Source organism: Pelodiscus sinensis, chromosome 1 (assembly GCF_052426305.1).
Source record: "Pelodiscus sinensis isolate ZL-2025 chromosome 1, ASM5242630v1, whole genome shotgun sequence".
NCBI lineage: Eukaryota > Metazoa > Chordata > Testudines > Trionychidae > Pelodiscus > Pelodiscus sinensis.
In genome coordinates, this window is record NC_143052.1 from 347,808,882 (window position 1) to 347,827,082 (window position 18,201).

An 18,201-nucleotide genomic window follows, 5' to 3' on the forward strand; every position below is an offset into this window, starting at 1 on the left:
GAGCCCAGGTCCCCACGCGCTGATCGCTAGGCCACGCTACCCTGTAAGGCCAGCCCATGTGACAGCTGTGCACCCAACACCTGCTACCAAAACTACATCCCCCAGCATGCCTCAGGGTGAGCGCGGCCCAGCATGCTCCTCGGCCCGCCGCTGAGCGCCCCGTGTGAGGAGGGCGGGGAGTATTGTTTGCGTATCTCCCGCGGTCTCATGGGAGTTGCGGTCCTTCGCCCCGCCTCAATCGAGAGCTTTGCCCACGAACAGACTACAACTCCCGACAGGCAGTTCGCGCCGCGGCGGCGCCCCTACGCCGCGTCCCCTCTGAAGCATTTTCTCGGGGGCCGCCATCTTTGTTTTCCTCCTTTGCCGGCGCCGCGGAGGGGCCCGAGCGAGGCCGGGCTGGGGGAACGATGCTGGCCTCGCTGCTCTCCAGGCCTCCGCCTCCGGGCCTCGCCCGGCTCCTGAGCGCCCGGCCGCCGCCCTCGCGGCCCCCCGGTGGCGCCTCGGCGCGGGCAGACCTGGCGGGCGAAGGCGGGGCCGCTCGGGGGCGCCGGGAGCCGCAGTACCCGGGAGCGGCCGCTAGGGGGCGCGAAGGGGCGCCGCGGCACTACCAGCGCGCGGGCAACAGAGCGCAGGGGCTGCAGTGTCTGGGGGCAGCCGCCAGGGGGCGCAGCGAGCTGGACAGGCTGCTGGGACTGCGGGAGCCGGGCAGAGGAGGGGGCAGGGTGCCAGGGCTGCAGGAGCTGGGCATGGGAGCCGCCAGGGCGCTAGGGCTTCAGGAGCTGGGTACAGGCACCGGCGAGGGCAGGGCGCCAGGGCTGCAGGACGTGGATCCATGCCCCACTGGGCACAGAGCACCAGAGCTGCCGTTCTTAGTTGCATCCAGGAGGGAGCTAGAGCTTCGGTGCCCAGGAGCGGCTACGGAGTGGCGCCTTCGTCTCCGACCAAACCCTGCGGGGCATCGGAAGAGGGGGAGCAGGACTCTCCAGGCCGTGCTTCCTGCGTGTGCTGCTGCGTTGGTGTATTGCTACAGCAGGGGCCACACATCCAAGGGTGACTATTACCGACCTCTGTGTACTTGTGCTGTGTTAAAGCCTAAGAGAATGTCTACACTTGCACATGAGCAACAAAACTTTTATAATTCACAGGTGCTCCCCATGAACTAACAAAGTTTTGCTATGGCCCGTACTGCAATGCTGCTTTGTCTTCAAGAGTGCTCTGCTGCGGACAAAGTGAAATCCCTCAGGGGCGGAAGAATTTTGTCCAGAAAAGTGCCAACAAACAGTATTTACCCACGCTGACTATTAGCAGTGAGGCAGTGTCGACACTGCCTTGTTGCTAAAAGCTGCGCTGCGTAGACATATCCTAACACTCCCAATGGGGAATGCTCTTCATATAGAGGAGAGACATGTTGTCTTTAGTGGAGTCCCAACTTTGCCTGGTCTCTGGGGGCGACTCCTCCAGTGCAAATTCATTAATCTTGTCATAGAGGGGAGCTGCCTTGGGAGATGCACTCTTTGGGGCAGAGACTGTGAGATACAAGTTCCCAGAATGCAACCCTGAAGAGTTTGCCTTCCTCGTTGTGGAGTACTGCATAGCTGGCTGTTGTGTGTCCATGGACCACCTATGTGTATAGAGTAGAAGGCATCTACAGCCTGTGGTTGGCAGGCTGTGCAATGCACGCCCACTATTCTGGGGGATGTGCCAACTTGAGGTTTATATTTATTCATTGCTTTTGTCTGTGTGTTGGAAGAGCCTGTGCTTTCAGATTTTTTTAGGATGAGAGCTATGGGAGGCTTGGCCAGCAGTAGATGATGGGGTACAATGGTTCTACAAGGAGTGAGGTCCCTGTGTACAGTGCATACATTCACAGTGCTAGAATTGCACTGATACTTTCATTCAGGGCAGTTCGCTGTTGCTGACAATTTTGCCTCCAGTGGGTTGGAAGGGATATGTATGCACTTGTTAAGGCCAAGAGGCAGGCTGTTCTCTAAGCAATGTGTATCTTCCATGGTAATTAACTGGCAGCCCCTCAGGTTCTCAGATCACCCAAATGCTTATCTATGCATTAGCCTTTAGGCCTGTGGAATAGTCCCTTTACTCACTTATTCCAAGTACCACATGTATGTAAATGCTTGCACGTTTGGGTTCTCATGCTTGGCACTTCAGAGCGTTTTCAGTTTCAAAGCATTTGGCAAACGTTAATGAATTAGGCTTCCCAGTCATTGACTAAGCAAATCAATTCACCAGAGGGAAACTGAGGCATGGTTTATTTGTGGTCTTCCTGAAGTCACTGAGCTAGTCACTGCAGGGCTGTGTCTATATTGGCACCCCTTTCCGGAAAAGGGATGCTAATGTAGACTTTGGACTAGGCAAATCCGCGGGAGATTTAAATATCCCCCGCGGCATTTGCATTAACATGGCTGCCGCTTTTTTCCGGCTTGGGGAAAAGCCGGAGAAAAGCGCCAGTCTAGACATTATTCTCCGGAAAATAAAGCCTTTTCCGGAGGATTTCTTATTCCTGTCCCTTCCAACCTACTTGAAAGTAGGAATAAGAAATCCTCTGGAAAAGGCTTTATTTTCCGGAGAATAACGTCTAGACTGGCGCTTTTCTCCGGCTTTTCCCCAAACTGGAAAAAAGCGGCAGCCATGTTAATGCAAATGCCGCGGGGGATATTTAAATCCCCGCGGATTTGCCTATTCCAACGTGCTACATTAGCATCCCTTTTCCGGAAGGGATGCCAGTGTAGACGTAGCCCAGGAGCTAGAAGTAAAAGCTCAGCTCTGTCATCTGTTCTGCTTGTTGCTCTGCTATCTTATAGAGCAGGGGTGAGGAACCTTTTTTGAGGCAGGAGCTGCTGATCCATAGAAAAATGAATCTGGGGATGCACACAAGTGAATAGTGAGATGCCTCTGACTGAGAAGGAAAAAGACACTCCCCTTCAGCCCTGTGGGTGGGTGGCAGGTGGACTGGAGTGCCAGCACAAGCTCCCCAATGCAGCGGGGATCCCTGAGGCTTGGAGGCCGGATTCAGACAAGCCAGGGGCCGCATCTGGCCCCTGGGCTTGAGATTCCCCACCCCTGTTATAGAACAGCAAAGGGCCTGTGATCACTTTCAAACAATCCACTGTCTGGTGTGTAGCTCTTATACAAAAGCTGTGGGTTGGGATGGGATGCAGGATTGTTCAGAGGCTTGGAATTAGCTTCAGTTGCTGGGATAAAAGGCCCATCCCTTTCCTTTGCCCTCCTGTATACATTAATATAGGGTGTCATTAATGCTTTGTATGTTAATGACTTGCGCCATTTGGAATGAGTGTGGGACTGGGAAATGAAAGGTCCTGAGCTCTTCTCCCGGCTCCTCTACTGACTTGTTCTGTGACTTTGGTTAAATCATGCCCCATGCCTTGGTTTCACCACTTGTAACATGGGCTTAACACTGTGATGACTGTTGAGGATGAAAGGCCCTATATAAATGCTAGATATTTACTGCATTTGTTTCTACGTCCCCTGAACCTCCCAGCCTTTCTTCACAGGAGCTGAGGAACCTGAGAGCAGTTTCTAAATTCATTGGAATGCCACACATCTGGCACCACCCATGACTGCAGTTGTCACAATGTTTCATGGCTTTGCTCTTAATAGTGTTGGTGGGGGTAGAATACAGACCTTTCTCCTCCAAAGTCACAGGCCTCAAAATAGCCAACTCTCCTCTAGCTGCAGGCTGCTTAGACCAGTGTTTCTCAACCAGTGGTACGAGTACCCTTAGAGGTACTCGAGAGAAGTCTGGGGGGTACTTCAACACAACTGAAATTTGGAGAAAACTGAATTTTTGTATTACTTTTTACAACGCTTTATTATTTTTGTACTTTTTACACCCAAAAATTTCATCACCTGCCTGGCTACGATTAAGTTGTTTAAACAAATGTGTTGCAGTGATAGAAAAAATTGTGTGTCTGAAAACTGGGTAGGTACTGGGGGTATTTCTAATTTTTTTTTAAAGGGGTACCTTATAAAAAAATGCAGGACAATGTAGCACTTTAAAGACTAACAAGATGGTTTATTAGATGATGAGCTTTCGTGGGCCAGACCTGAGAAACGCTGGCTTAGAGCAGGGAGCAGAGCAATTCTGATTCTGTCCAGGAGAGGGCAGTGACGCACAGGCATGATAACCTCATTGCAGGGGATGTGTAGCTGACATGTGATTGCTGTTCACACACTAGCAGCTATTGCTATGCTCTGTGGATCTCCCAGGGAGCTCTTCACCTTTGCTTGATTGTGACGTTCTCTGTCCTGTGTGGCAGAGCAAGCGCTTCCAAGTGTTTTTCCCCGGCCCTCACTCTGAGTATGGAATTTGTTTGCTAATTTTTACACTGTGCCCTTTCCAGCACGCTGAGCATTAACTGGCTGAGACATAATTGTACTGTGACCCCCTTGGCCTGAGCAAAATCCATTTGAAAGGTCACTGTCTAGATAAAATCATAATTTTAAAAATAAGTCCCATGAGTGTCTGCAATGTTAAAGATACCAGTGATAAGTAGAACAGAAAGAGTTTTTAAACTCTGCTGTATTTGTCTCTCTTAATGCCGTTTGCTGCTTTTACTTTGTTAAAACATTTAAAGTGCGGGATGCTGATCAGTTTCTCTTGAGGCTAGTCACTTTCATTTTCTGGTTCTTGTGCACAGTGCTGCGGTACTGAATCTGTGAATAAAAACCAGCACCCCTCCATGTCCTCATTTTAAACAACGAGCATGCAAATATTTCTCTCTCCGATGTTGTAATACATCTCTCTTTCCTGAAATCCCTATTTCAGATGTAAACTAACCAGCGTGGTACCCTGTAAAAAAAACAGCCACTTGTAGCAATGCTGAATATGGAGACAATAGGGATTTGCAGATGGACTCACTATCCGTGACTTAGGTTAGTGGGCTCTCTGGGAATCCTCCTGTAGATAGCAAGAGAGGTGGTCTGTTGCTTTTAGAGTAGAATGAAGCAGGAGAAAGTATTCCCATTCTGCAAAAGTTTTGAGGTTTTGAAATTTTTCCCATTCCGAAGAGTCGAAGTTTTGAGAATGTTCATGAAACGTTAAGCTGATATTTTTTTTCATTGGGTCAATCAGAATGTTTCATTCTGGTTCTGACATTATTTTGTTTGTAACTCGTTTTTAGTATAAATTAACTAAAATTTGGAAACGCAAATTCGTTTGGAACAGCAAAACAAAACTTCACTTTGAAAATGTCAAAATGGGATATTTTGACAGTTTAGAAACTGTCTTTTACAACATCTTTGAATTGGGAGATTCATCCAAATCAGTCCTTTTCTTTGAATGCTTTTGGTTTTGACAGATTGGCATTTTGCATCAGAAAATTCCTGATCAGCTCCATTTAAACTGTATTTGTCGGCATGTCAATATCCAGAATGCTTCTCTAGCTTTTATACTTTGCAAATCAGAACTGTTTGGGCAGGTGGAAGGCTCTCATCCAAGAGATTGGCCAGAGTGAGAAGCTTTGAATCTAAAACCCTTTGTGTAGAGGGAAGACAGTTCAGGGTTGAATGTAAGACTGGAAGGAGCCTGTTTATCAGATCTAGTTCATACTCAGAAGATTTTGCTTCTGATGCCTTGTCTTCTGGACGGGACTCTTGAAACAGCTGAACGCAGCTTGGTAGAGCTGCTCTGCTCATCTGCCAGAAGGCAGAGTCACCTGGTATTGGTGAGTTTTGTACACAGCAATGCAGCACTGTCCCTTGTTCCGTGTCACATCCACAGGACACATGGCTTTGCACTCAGAATAGCTGCTCTCCCTCCCAGACACTAAGTGACTTCCTCTGGTTAAATCTCCCCTAAAAGCCTCTTTCTTTTCCGTCTAGGAGTGGCGTCCTCTGTAATGTCCATTGTGATGCTCAGCAGGAAGGCTGATCCACGTGTGTTAAAACTAAGGGCTACGTAGTTGCTTGGTCGAGCCAGAAAGTGGTGCTCTTAATCTGCTGGCAATATTTGCTCTCATTTTGGCTGTTGCGTTCAGACTGAAGGGTTTGGCTCTAAAATGGAACGGTTATGGATCACAGTTCTAGTGATCCCAGTAATGCACACTAGGCACTGTAGCCCGAGGTGTCAGTTTGCTTTTTAGTGCTATAGACAGGAAAAGTCCTTGCTTCCTCCCTCACCATAGCAAGCTCCCTGTTTTCTGCCTTACCACTCCGTTGAGAGATGCTGCGTCTGGAGTGACTTGCTCTCAGCTCCCAGAATATTTCTTTGACTTTTTATCTCCTAATCCCTCTGCATCCATCCTTGTACTTTGCCTTCTCTCCAGTTCAGCATTAGCCTCCAGAACCCAAGTGTCTGTTATGGCAAGCTGGAGGAGTCATTATTTGTGTATCGTGCCACCCAGACTGTGCTAGGGATTGTGCAGGTATTCAAAGAGTGCCGATACCCATCCCGAGGAGTTTACAGCAATGTCTTGTGCAGCACCCCTCTCTTAAAATCTAAACTTGCTGAGCTATGTACTCCTGCCAACGGTGTGTCATCCCGAGTCAAATGGCAGTGGCTAACGTGAAGCATTGCACCCTGGGAACTGTCATTTGCAGGCCAGTCCTGTGTTTTTAAAATGAGGTAATATAGGAATTGACGCATTTGATCATACCGGATTATCTAGCAGGACCAACACCTGCTGCTTTAGAGGAAGTTTCCCTAAATCCCCTAATGGACAGGACTAGGGATGTGTTAGGCTACACGGGTAAACTGTTAACCAATGAGCCTGGACTCTTTGGTTAACCTTCATGGTTACACGCAAGGGTCTCCTCCCCGACAGTGCTGCCTCTGTATCAGACATAGCAGCAGGAGGAGGGGGCAGGTGGGAGCCAGTATGTGCGGGAGCTGGCCCTGACCTCCCACCTGTGCTGCTGCCTCTGGAAGCAACGCAGGGAGGAGGGGGCAGTGGGTCCATGAGAGGCAGTAGTGCGGGGAAGGGAGGACAGGCAGCCAGCTCCCCATGAGCACCAGCTCCTGCCTGCCAGCTCTCACCTGCCCCCCCCCATGCTGCCGCCTCTGTATCAGAGGCAGCAGTGTGGGGAAGTGGGGAGAGTAGGCAGCTCTGTGGGAGTCGGTGCTTAAAAGCCAGCTCCCCATGAACATCACCTCCCACGGAGCCTCCCCCCCGTCCCCCAGCCATGTGTAAACGTGTAACTGCTGAAAAATTCACTGATTTCATGTTTAGAGAAACAGCCATGCTCTTTAACTTCCCTAGACAGGACTGGAATAACGTGACCACAGGGATGTTGTTTATGCATACCATATCCAGGTTATGTGTGTGTTTGTGCTTGGGGTGCAGCCTCTTGCCAGCTGCTTACTGGGGTTTCTGTTCTTTGTCTCTCTTAGAAGATGCCCTGCTGGAAGCCGCCAGGATCAACAACGTTTCAGAGGTTGACAGGTGAGTGACTGTTCAGGTACTGTCTCTGCATGTTCACATCGCTGCCCAGGTGGGAGTCTGCCTAGAGACCTCTGGTGTCACATGGCTCCTGTTTTCCTCCAAGGCGCTTGTTTTGATTCCACAGATGTGTCTAGTAATGTGGCTGCTTGGTCTGGTGCAGAGAAAAGAGACTGGCCGGGTCAGTCATGGGAGTGGTGGGTGCTTAGCTCACTGCTTCAGACCTGCCTGCGTCCAGTAGTGGCTGAGAGCTGCTCCTGTCTGGGGGATGGTGGCAAGCCAGCTGGTGGCCTCCGTCTACTCCCTCGTGGGTAGGTGTCTCCATATCTCAAATGCCCTTGGACCTAGTGCTCCTGTTGATAGTTCCAACTGGGAATGTGCACACGGAGCGCCCCCTCACTCCTGCAGGCTAGGTCTCCTGAGTGGACTGGGCGACAGGCTGACAATGCTTCTGTTGTACTGCTCTGAGGACACCTGGGGACGTCAGTCTGACACTGTAAATTCCCCTGAATATTAGCAGATGAATGCATTTCCTGTGTCCATAGCACCCTTGCTGGGCGCTGTATGTGTGCACAGTACTTGTTCATGGGCACACTGTCACACAGCTCTTCCCTTGGCTGTGGATCTGGACAGCAGCTTCCTACTGAAACATGAATGGACGTGGGTCCCAAGACGCTTCTCGTGTGACAATTGCCTACGTTAACTGAAACTGGCCACTGGCAGGGCAGCACTACAGACCTATGCGGAGGGGAATAACTTACCAGTCATATGTTTCCTTCCTGCCAAAAAATACAGGGAAGGAAAGGGGGTGTCACAACTAAAAGCCATCTGATGCCCAAGAGAAACAATCTGTACCCCTCACCGGACCACAGACCATGTGGCCTCATCCTCTATCGCAGGAACCTTTCATTTCACTTAGCCTCTTCCGTCTGGCCTGCTGATTTCCTTGGAGGTCTCTTGTCAGCTGCTGCTTCTGTTTCCGCTCTCTGGGACCCATATGGTCCTTAGTCACTGCCCCAGCCAAGAGGTGCTCCCTTCCAATCTTCGTGGGCTCTCACAGGAAGCAGCCTTGTTCTGGTGCACCTGTGGATCTGGCCTAATGAAGGTTTGTGTAGGATATTGGTATGTGGCTAATTGGCACATGTGTTCTGCTGGTGGTAATTGCAGGAAGTTGCTCCTTGGTGATATCTGTGTGATTTGCGAGTATGGCAGGGCAATGAGTGGTGGAGCTGTGCTCCGTGCTCTCTCTCTCTCTTTCCCATGTTTATGCTGGTGTCTGTATAGACTTTTGCTGCACTTTATGCAGCTGTGTAATGCACATTCACTGCCCCTGCCTATGATCTCATTCCCTCTGCCCCTCCATTTCTATTGCTTGTGCTCCTTCCAAGTTGCCCTCTGTCTGCTCCTTTTCTCCCTCTCACTTGTCTTCCTTCCACGATGCTCCCTATGCCTCTCCTAGTGCGCCAAGCGACCTGCCTCACCATGTCCAGTTCTTTGCTCCCCCAACCCTTTGGTAGTCATAGCCCACGTTCCTACTTGTGGTGTTTCCCAGCCTTCTCATCCCCCCCACCTATCCTCGCTTCCAACACACAGTCCTCAAGTGCTTCTTTGTGCTTTGAAGCTGTGCTAGTGGGCATGGCTGGGGGAATGTGCTGAAGCCCAGTCTGTGGGTTTTTTAACTCCCACAGGATCCTACCTGCTTTGCATTGAGGATGTAGGCCAGATCATTTACGTTGACAGTCCTGGAGCACTCTTCCCACAATGCCCTGCAATTGACTGGGAGAGAATCCCAGAGCATCTCAGCACAAAGAACCCTGGGACATGCCCTCAGACATGCAGGCCAGTGCACAAACAATGAGGACAGAGTACATGGGAAGGAACGCTCATACTTGGGCTAACATGAGCACACAGTCCCAGAGGCCATCCCCAGGCTAACTGAGGAGTGTAAATATACCCCCAGTGACAGCCACGGGACACGTAGACTGTAAAAGTAAAAACTGCCCCTGCCCTCTCCAGCCAACCTGCAGCCATCCAAAAGCTTGATGGTTTTTGCTGTACTGCATGTTGATGATGAAGACATGAGCTGCTCTCATGCTCCAGAAGCACAAGCCTCTTCCCTTGGAGCAAAGTTGAATTGTCTTTAGTTAGTAATAGTGCTTGTGACTCATGGCTGAGCAGTTCTGATTCTGCACAGTAGAGGGCAGTGCTATTCATAGACACATCCCAGTTCCTCACAGTAGCGTGTGTGTATACAGTATATCCGTAAGGGATATAGGTATATATGGATTCTTGCTCCCCGCCCTTCATTTTACAAGAGAACTCAAACTACTCTGAACCCCAGCCTTCGTGGCAAGCCAGATAATGAGGCAGACTGCTTTAGGGGTTTAAAATTTAATTTCAGACTTGATTAAGTCTTAATTTATCCCCTGGCCTAACAGCACTATATTATAGTTATTGAAATGCACCGAAAACCCAATCAGTACAGTCGGTTAAGCCATTGCAGGCCATGCCTTGCATATCCCTGCAGTTGACATCATAGAAAACTCAGGACACGTGTTCTGTACCATATCATCCCTTGTCTCATTAAGCAGGGCCAGTAACACTGAACAGAGAGCTGTCATTGCCTGGATTATAGAACGACTGCTGGTATAAGTCAGCTCTCAATCTTAATAGCTAATGTGCTGTGAGAGAAGCCACCAGATGTTTATGACTAGACCAGGCTCTCTAGCTCACTGTCTTCATCTGCTGGTTGCATTTTTGCTCATTGCTTGATTTGGGATGACCAGTTTTCTTCCTTTTGCAAGTTAGTAACACAGGATAACTTTTTGTAGTGTTTTCCATGCAGACTGTACCTCAAAGCATTTTACAGGGTCAAACAAAGCAGCTACCAACATGATTAGCAAGGAGAGAGAAGTTAACAGGAATTGGCAAAGGAGAGATACGTTTTTTCAGTTGTTGTTTGACATGAGCTGGAGAGTCCGCGAGGCAGAGGGATACAGATGAGCTGTTCTAGATTCATGAGCAGCAGAGAAGGCAGTTGTGAGGGTGTGAGTTGTGTTTCAGTAAAACTGCTGGAGGAAGCCAGGCATTGGGGACAGGAGGAGGACCTAGGCAGCAGCTGTACAGTGAGGCAGAGAAAGAGAGGAGAGGAGCTTTAGGATAACACTGTGTTCTTTATTCCGACAGAGCTCCTTGTTCAGTGATAGAGGAAAACAATTCTCTCTGGTTCATTACTGTTGTCAGGTGTTAGTATTAGCATCAGCTGTGGCCAGAGAAGAGCAGATTAGTGACAGGGAGCCCCCTGGTGGCAGGCCAGTGAGTTTTATATATACACAGAGGATACTTGTGGATTGGCTCCTTCAAGCAGTGGTTCCCAGCCTTTTTTATACAGTGGACTGGCAAACCCATTCACAAACTTTTGGCAGACTGGTAGCATTTTATATGCATAATGTTATGCAAATAATGAATATTCAAACATGCACATAAAATACTACCAGGCTGCCCAAAGCCCCAGTGCCCAAAGTGCCCCCCAGGCTTTCCCAGGTCTAGGCTCATTGGTTAATCATATAACCGACTACTCACTGGCATCCCTACTTGGGGATCCCTGTCAGTGGCCACTGCAGCAAGCACAGCCAAGGGAGGAGTTCATGTCCTCTGGTTGGGGGACAGACAGACACACAAACAGACAAACTTTCTGGACACCCTGGAGAAATTGTCTGAAGTTCAATAGGGACAAATGCAAAGTACTCCACTAAGGAAGGAGCAATCAGTTTCACACACACAGAATGGGAAGTGACAATCTAGGAAGGGATCTATGGGTCATAGTGGACCACAAAGTTAAACATGAGTCAACAGTGTGACACTGTTGCAAAAAAAACCAAGCATGACTCTGGGACGCATTAACAGGAGTGTTGTGAGCAAGACACGAGAAGTCGTTCTTCCGCTCTACTCTGTGCTGATTAGGCCTCATTTGGAGTATTTTGTCCAGTGCTGGGCACCATATTTCAAGAAAGATGTGAAGAAATTGAAGAAGGTCCAGAGAAGAGCAACAAAAATTAAAGGTCTAGAAAACATGACTTATGAGGAAAGACTGAAAGCATTGGGCTTGTGTAGTTTAGAAAAGAAAAGACTGAGAGGGGACATGTTAGCACGGGGGTGGGCAATAATTTTTGACCAGGGGCCACTCCAGAAGGGGCGGGGCCAGGACACTTCCGTACTTCCCTGACCTCAGACTCTGATTGGTCTGGGGGCGGAGAGAAGCCCACGAAGTCTCCCCTTATCCTGCCAGGAGTGTGTGGCACTTCTAAGCATTGGGCACTCCTTGTAGGATAGGGGCAGGGCGGGAGGAGACTGTGTGTGTTCTCCCACTGCCCCCCCACACCCAGGCCCTGATTGGCCTGGGGGCAGGGTGAGTGGCAGGGCCTCCACAGGCTGGATCGACTCACTTGGCGGGCTGAATCTGGTTCACAGAGGACCTTTTGCCCACCCCTGTGATAGTGGTTTTCAAGAATCTAGACGGATGTTACAAGGAGGAGGGAGAAAAATTGTTCTCCTTGGCCTCTGATGATAGGACAGGAAGCAATTGGCTTAAATTGCAGCAGGTTGAGGTTGGACATTAGGAAAAACTTCCTAACTGTCTAAACACTGGAATAAATTTCCCAGGGAGGCTGTGGAATCTCCATCACTGGCGATATTTCAGAGCAGGTTGGATAGGTGATTGGTCCTGCCATGGAGGCAGGGGACTGGACTTGGTGACCTCTCGAGGTCCCTTCCAGTTCTAGTATTCTATGATTCTATATAGTACATAGTTGTCCCTTTCTCCACCCCCTATCTCCTGATTGCCGAGTAGGATTATAGCTGTCCTGGTTCCCACCTCTGGCCCCTTGCTGTCTGCCTATGGTCATTATACAGTATAATTGTTCCTCCTATGACCCCTCCATTTCCATTTTATGAGAAAATATCGAATTCCTGGCACATCCCGTTGTCCTGGCACAACCAAATCCTTATCTTGCTTTAAGTTATGATAAGAGGAAGCTACATAACAAATTGGATGGTCCTAGCTCTTACTGTTTATTAGGAGTTTGTGAACAAATGGATTCTCAGATAGATGGACACACAAAGTGTCTTACGTGTGTGTGTGTGTGTGTGTGTGTGCGCGCGCGCGCGCAGTAGATGTATTAATTATTTTTGGTGTTTTTTTCTACATTTCAGTTGGTCTTCCATTGTTGAACAGTGTGATTAATCACAATGTTTTAATCGCCATTAAATTTTTTGTGTTATTATTCTCAGTAGTTTAGTTTCCCCAACCTCTGTTGATCTGTGTGTGTGGAGGGAAGAGGCAGGGGAAGCAAGAAACAAAACCATGAAGAAATACCACCTCCTTCCCTCTCGCCTTTATCTACAGTATTAATATTGATTCTCAATGTTTCACTCTTATTTTTTAATAAACCACCTATAAAAATATGGGCTCGCAGAAGAGTTCCTTAGCCAAATATATATGATGGAACAGTATTCTAATAAGTGCTGTGTGGTTATGGCTCACAGAAACAAAGCACTTGTGTCAATGCACTGTTATCAGGGCCATTTGTAACCACAGGCAGTAGCTGGAATCTGCATGTTAAAACGTTCAGCAGGCCAGGAGATTGGCACAGAGTTATTTTTCCTTCAGCAAAAGGAAGCGTCAAGAACCTTGACATTCCCTTTTAAAAGGTTCCATTTCCATCGGTCAAGATTGTCCCACTCTTTGGATTAATTTTAACTGGACTCTGTAAAACCCACTGAGAAATTTGCCGAAACCCACTTGATCATGCCTAACTGGTGTCAAGCAATTCAGTTGAGAGTGTTTCAGTTGAGCTGTGCATGTCTCGTGTAGTCTCCTTGGTTCTTTGTCCTCCCTCATCTGTTTGTATCCACCTTTTAACTCTGTTGTCACAGACTATCAGCTGCTTGGAGCAGAGGCCACCTCTTTATTCCGTGTGTGTGCAGCACTGAGCACAACATTGGCCTGCTGCGGGATTTGGGATTCCAGGCACTCGTGCAATACAAACAATACATAATAGTTCCAAAACAGAAAATGTCTGGGCCATGGTCCCCCTTGTCTGCTGCTGGCACCATAATAGCTGTGTCTCCTGAAGGCTGGGATTCTCTTCACGTTCTTGTGTTCGATATAGGGTTAACTGGGTAGGGTTAGTGGCCTGTGAAGTGTGGAAGATCAGCCTAGGTGGTCTGGTGTGTCCATTCTGGCCTTATAATCTGTGAATGTATGAAAATCATTTAAGGTAAGTATATCCAGCTCTGCCCAGTCAAGCTCTCAAAGAGCCACAGGGCTGTACCTAATTTATAATAAAGGGAAGAGACTGCAGACGCCATCCTCTTAGATACTAGGGATGCAAGAGTGTCACTGTTTAGATGGTTAACTGATAAGATGATGCTTATCAGTTTCAGTTATGGTTACATTCTTCGCCTCCTTGTGTTGACTCCTGGCCCTGGTCCCAGAGAACCGGCCGTGCTGCAGGCTCCACAGTATAAGCCTTATACTGTGAGCCCTCAGCATATGAACTGCAAGGATTTTTAACAGTTATATGGTTACTTTTTAAACTGCTTTTTACATCCCTATTAGATATCGTGGTGTCCTTTATTGACTACAGATCCCAGCAAGCAGTGCCTCTAATCAGATGCAGGTAGAGCTCTGTGTGCTGACAACTATAGTCTCCAAAGGAAGTACTGCTTTCATAAAGATGAATATATTTGAGTGCTGACAGTGTGCTTAGCACTGTACAGACTCAGGGAGTCCCTGCCCCAAACAGTTAACTGTTTAAAGCAGGCATTGATATGATATTCAAGTCTATATAATACTCAGAAGGATCAGACTTGCCACCATGGTTTTTTTTTTCCTTTTAGATATACCTTCTGGACTTGTGTGATGTGGCTATGGGATGCACTGGCCGCCTTTGCCTATCTTTGATTTAAATAACCAGGATGAGCCGAGTTAACCTTTTAAAGACTCACTGATACCACAAGAAATCTTTAGCCTGTTTCTAGTTAGAAATAATTTTGCTGCTGTTTCCTGCCTTTCTCTCCCCTTTGCTTTTTACAGTCAAGGAGTTTTGCATGAAAACTGCATCTTTGGAATTCATCCTTAGGAATTCATCCACTCTGCCTCTTCATTTCCCTTCTCAAGGTATAATCCCCTGGGCTTGTGAGTCAGGGCTATCCAGTGAATATGGTGTACTTGGATTTCCAGAAAGCCTTTAACAAACACTCTCACCAAAGGCTCTTAAGCAAACTCCACAGTCATGGGATAAGAAGGAAGGTTCTCTTATGGGCCAGTAACTGATTAAAATGTAAGAAACAAAGGTTAGAAATATAAATAGTCAGCTTCCATAGTGGCGAGAAGGAAATAGAGCAGGGTTCTCCAAGGATCTGTATTGGGACCAGTGTTGTTGAACATGTCCTTAATTGGTCTGGAAAAGGATGTACAGTGGAGTGGCAAAATTTGAAGATGATACTAAATTATTCAGGATACCGTATATTCCGGTGTACAAGACGACCTCTGATGTTAAAAAACATCCCCCAAAAATCGGGGGTCGTCTTGTACGCCGGGTATACATTCCAGGCGCGCCTGGGATGCCCCGCCGCCGGAGCCCCTCCACGGCTTTGAAAGCCTCGGGGGAAGCCGGCGGCGGGGCAGCCCAGGCGCGCCTGGGATGCCCCCCTGCCGGAGCCCCTCCACAGCTTTGAAAGCCTCGGGGGAAGCCGGCAGCGGGGCATCCCAGGCGCGCCTGGGCTGCCCCCCCGCCGGAGCCCCTCCGCCTCTGGTCTGCTGGGGACCATCTCCAGCAGACCAGGGACACCGGGAGCAAAGGAGGCGGAGGGGCACTGGGGTATAAGATGAAACCCTATCTTTCAATTCAAAAAAATAGGGGTCGTCTTATACGCCCAGTCGCCCTATACGCCGGAAAATACGGTAGTTAAGTCCCAAGCAGACTGCAAAAAGTTACAAAGGAATCTCACTAAACAATTTGGGCAAAGAAATGGCAGATAAAACTCAGTATTGATAAATGCAAAGTAATACGCATCAGAAAACGTAATCCAACATATGCATGCAAAATAATGGGGTATAAAATAGCTGCTACCACTTCAAGAAAGAGATCTTGGAGTCATCACAGATAGTTCTTTGAAAACATCTGCTCAGTGTGCTCAAAAAGTTAACAGAACAGTAGAAACCATTGGGAAAGGGATAGACGATAAAACAGAAAATATCATAATGCCACTAACTATATCCATGATATGCCCACACCTTGAGTACTGCATGCGGTTCTGGTTGCCCCATCTAAAAAATGATGTATTAACTAGAAAAGGTGCAGAGAAGGGCAACAAAAGTTATTAGGGGGAAGGAATAGCTTCTGTATGAGAGTAGGAAGGCTAGGACTCTTCCTCTTACAAAAGAGATGAGTAAGGGGGGTTATAATAGAGATACATTCAGGCGTGGTAAGGAGGTAGTTACTAGGACAGTGTTATTTACCCCTTCACACAACACAAGAACTAGAGGTTACCTAATGAAATTAATTGTTAAAAGGTTTAAAACAAACATAAGGAAGTACTTGTTCACACAATGCACAGTAAATCTGTGGAACCCATTTCCAGGGAATGTGGTGAAGGCCAAAAGTATAACAAAAGAATTAAGTAAGTTCCTGGAAGCTAGGTCCCACTAGGACTACTAGCCATCATGGTCGGCTTGATGTTCTAATCTCTGAAGTGATATTTGTATGTGAAGATGTTTGGTGCGTAACAACTTCTGCATTTGCATAGCACTGCTGGTAACTAGCAGATGGCACTAGGTGAGGTGCACATTGTAACCTTTTCAGAGGGATTTAGTTTCATGAGAGCATTTGGCTCTGTGACTCTGCTCAGTGCTGCAACATTTGAACATCTTCCAGCAGTGACATTATTGAACCAGCACCCCATTGCACCAGGCTGTAGCTTGTCGTGTGTGAGGTTTTGCTTCTTTCTCCTTTTTTCCTCACCTGATGGGACATGTCAGCTATCTCCTAAATCATACGTATTTCAAATCTCTCATCTGTCACCATGGCTTGGTGTTTTCATACCACGTGTATTAAGACATGAAAAGTAAAAGTGAGGTTTCTGTGACTCCTGATTGTCTCTCTCCATTAAGCAATGGGTTATTACTCAGCTACCACTCAGCTCCTTCAACAGCTCTGCTGGCTTCCTGTTTGCTTCTGAGTACAGTTCAGAATTATCCTCCTCTTTCCCTTTCTGTTCCCCAAAACCCTCTGAATTTACCCCAGCATTCTTCCTTGACCAGCTCTCTTTACTTCCTGCTCATCACCTCTGCTAATGTAGCAAGAGCCCCCTCTTTATCCCTTCAGACAGTCTCATCGCACTTGGGCTGTGTCTACATTGGCACGATCTTGTGCAAATACTCTTTAACGCAAGAGTTCTTGTGTTAAAGTATTTATGCTAGAGAGCGTCTTCACTGGCGTGTGCCTTTGTACAAGAGATGTGCTTTTGCGTAAGAGCATCCGTGCCAGTGTAGACGCTCTCTTGCGCAAGAAAGCTCCGATGGCCATTTTAACCAGAGGACTTTCTTGCGCAAGAAATTCATGTTGCCTGTCTACACTGACCTCTTGCGCAAGAGGGCTTATTCCTGAGCAGGAGCATCATAATTCTTGCGCAAGAAGCACTGATTTCACACATTAGAACATCAGTGTTCTTGAGTAAGAACTCCCCACCAGTGTGGACAGGCAGCATGTTTTTGCACAAAAGCGGCCGCTTTGGCGCAAGATTGTGCCAATGTAGACACAGCCTTGGTGTAAGAGCTGCCTTTTCTGCAACTCTTCTTGGTGGGAGCAGCTTATCTGTCTTCCTCCATCTCATTTTAGACCTCAGTTGAACATATTCATCTTCTGCTTTGCCTGTACTTCTTGCCTTCTCTTTTCATGGTTTTAGTTTAACTGTCTGTGTTGATTCCTTATGTTTTCGATTGGTTTCTATATAAAAATGTGTAATATACCAAAGCATTAATTATTGGTCCTCAGGAGATCGCTAAAGGACTCAGAAGCAAATGTAATTTTTAGAGCGCCTACCTTTAGGAAGACCAAGATCTTGATCAAAAGTTTTTGCAGTAGTTTAAGTAGTTCTCCTGGATGGACAGACTCGTTCACCAGGGTTTAGAAGAGAAGCTTGTGCTGTAATGTTAAAAGACACTGTTTTTTCTTGCAGTTAAAGTTGCAAATCTGAGGGCAAGTCCCAGGGGAGTGAGCCACCCTTGCAATTAAACGGCAACATATTGGGGTGGAAGGAAAGAAATGTTGAAGCGATTGAGAGAAACAGAAGCTATTGTTGTTGCAAAAGTTCAAGTTTCCTCCACCTGTCAGGAGGGTGAGCTGGGCATGCTCCCAGGCGCTGAGCACAAACTCAAACATGCCCTCTGGGCTTTGGCTCTAAGCAGCAGTGTCACTGAGTTACTCACCCAGAACTCATGGGATAGGAGAGATGAATAGAAACCACATCTGTCTATGGGCAGTCAGGGGGAGAAGGAAAGTGGCTGCATTGCAACAGGAGATACTCAGTGACAGGAAAGTTGGGGCCTTTATCTCTTTTCAGGGTGGATCAAAGTGTCATCGTTTTAGGTCCTGTTTACGGCAAGGCAAAATAGTGTCTACGCCAAAAGCAATGTGTGTCACTCTTCCCTTGCACCATCTCAAGCCCTTTCAAGAAAATTACAAAGCACCTCATGATACTTTTCTGGCCATATCATTGAGTC

General features: G+C 47.7%; 1 protein-coding gene across 1 annotated transcript in view; it reads left to right on the top strand.

Annotated features, from left to right (window-relative positions):
- The first annotated feature begins 273 nt into the window (after nt 1-273).
- The window catches only part of CLPB (ClpB family mitochondrial disaggregase), a 134,405-nt gene continuing 116,477 nt past the window's right edge, over nt 274-18,201 (top strand). The window contains exons 1-2 of the mRNA XM_075919632.2: nt 274-1,050; nt 7,367-7,418. Coding sequence (XP_075775747.2) covers nt 408-1,050; nt 7,367-7,418 — 695 coding nt within the window. The 5' untranslated portion in view covers nt 274-407. The remainder of the gene's footprint in view (nt 1,051-7,366; nt 7,419-18,201) is intronic.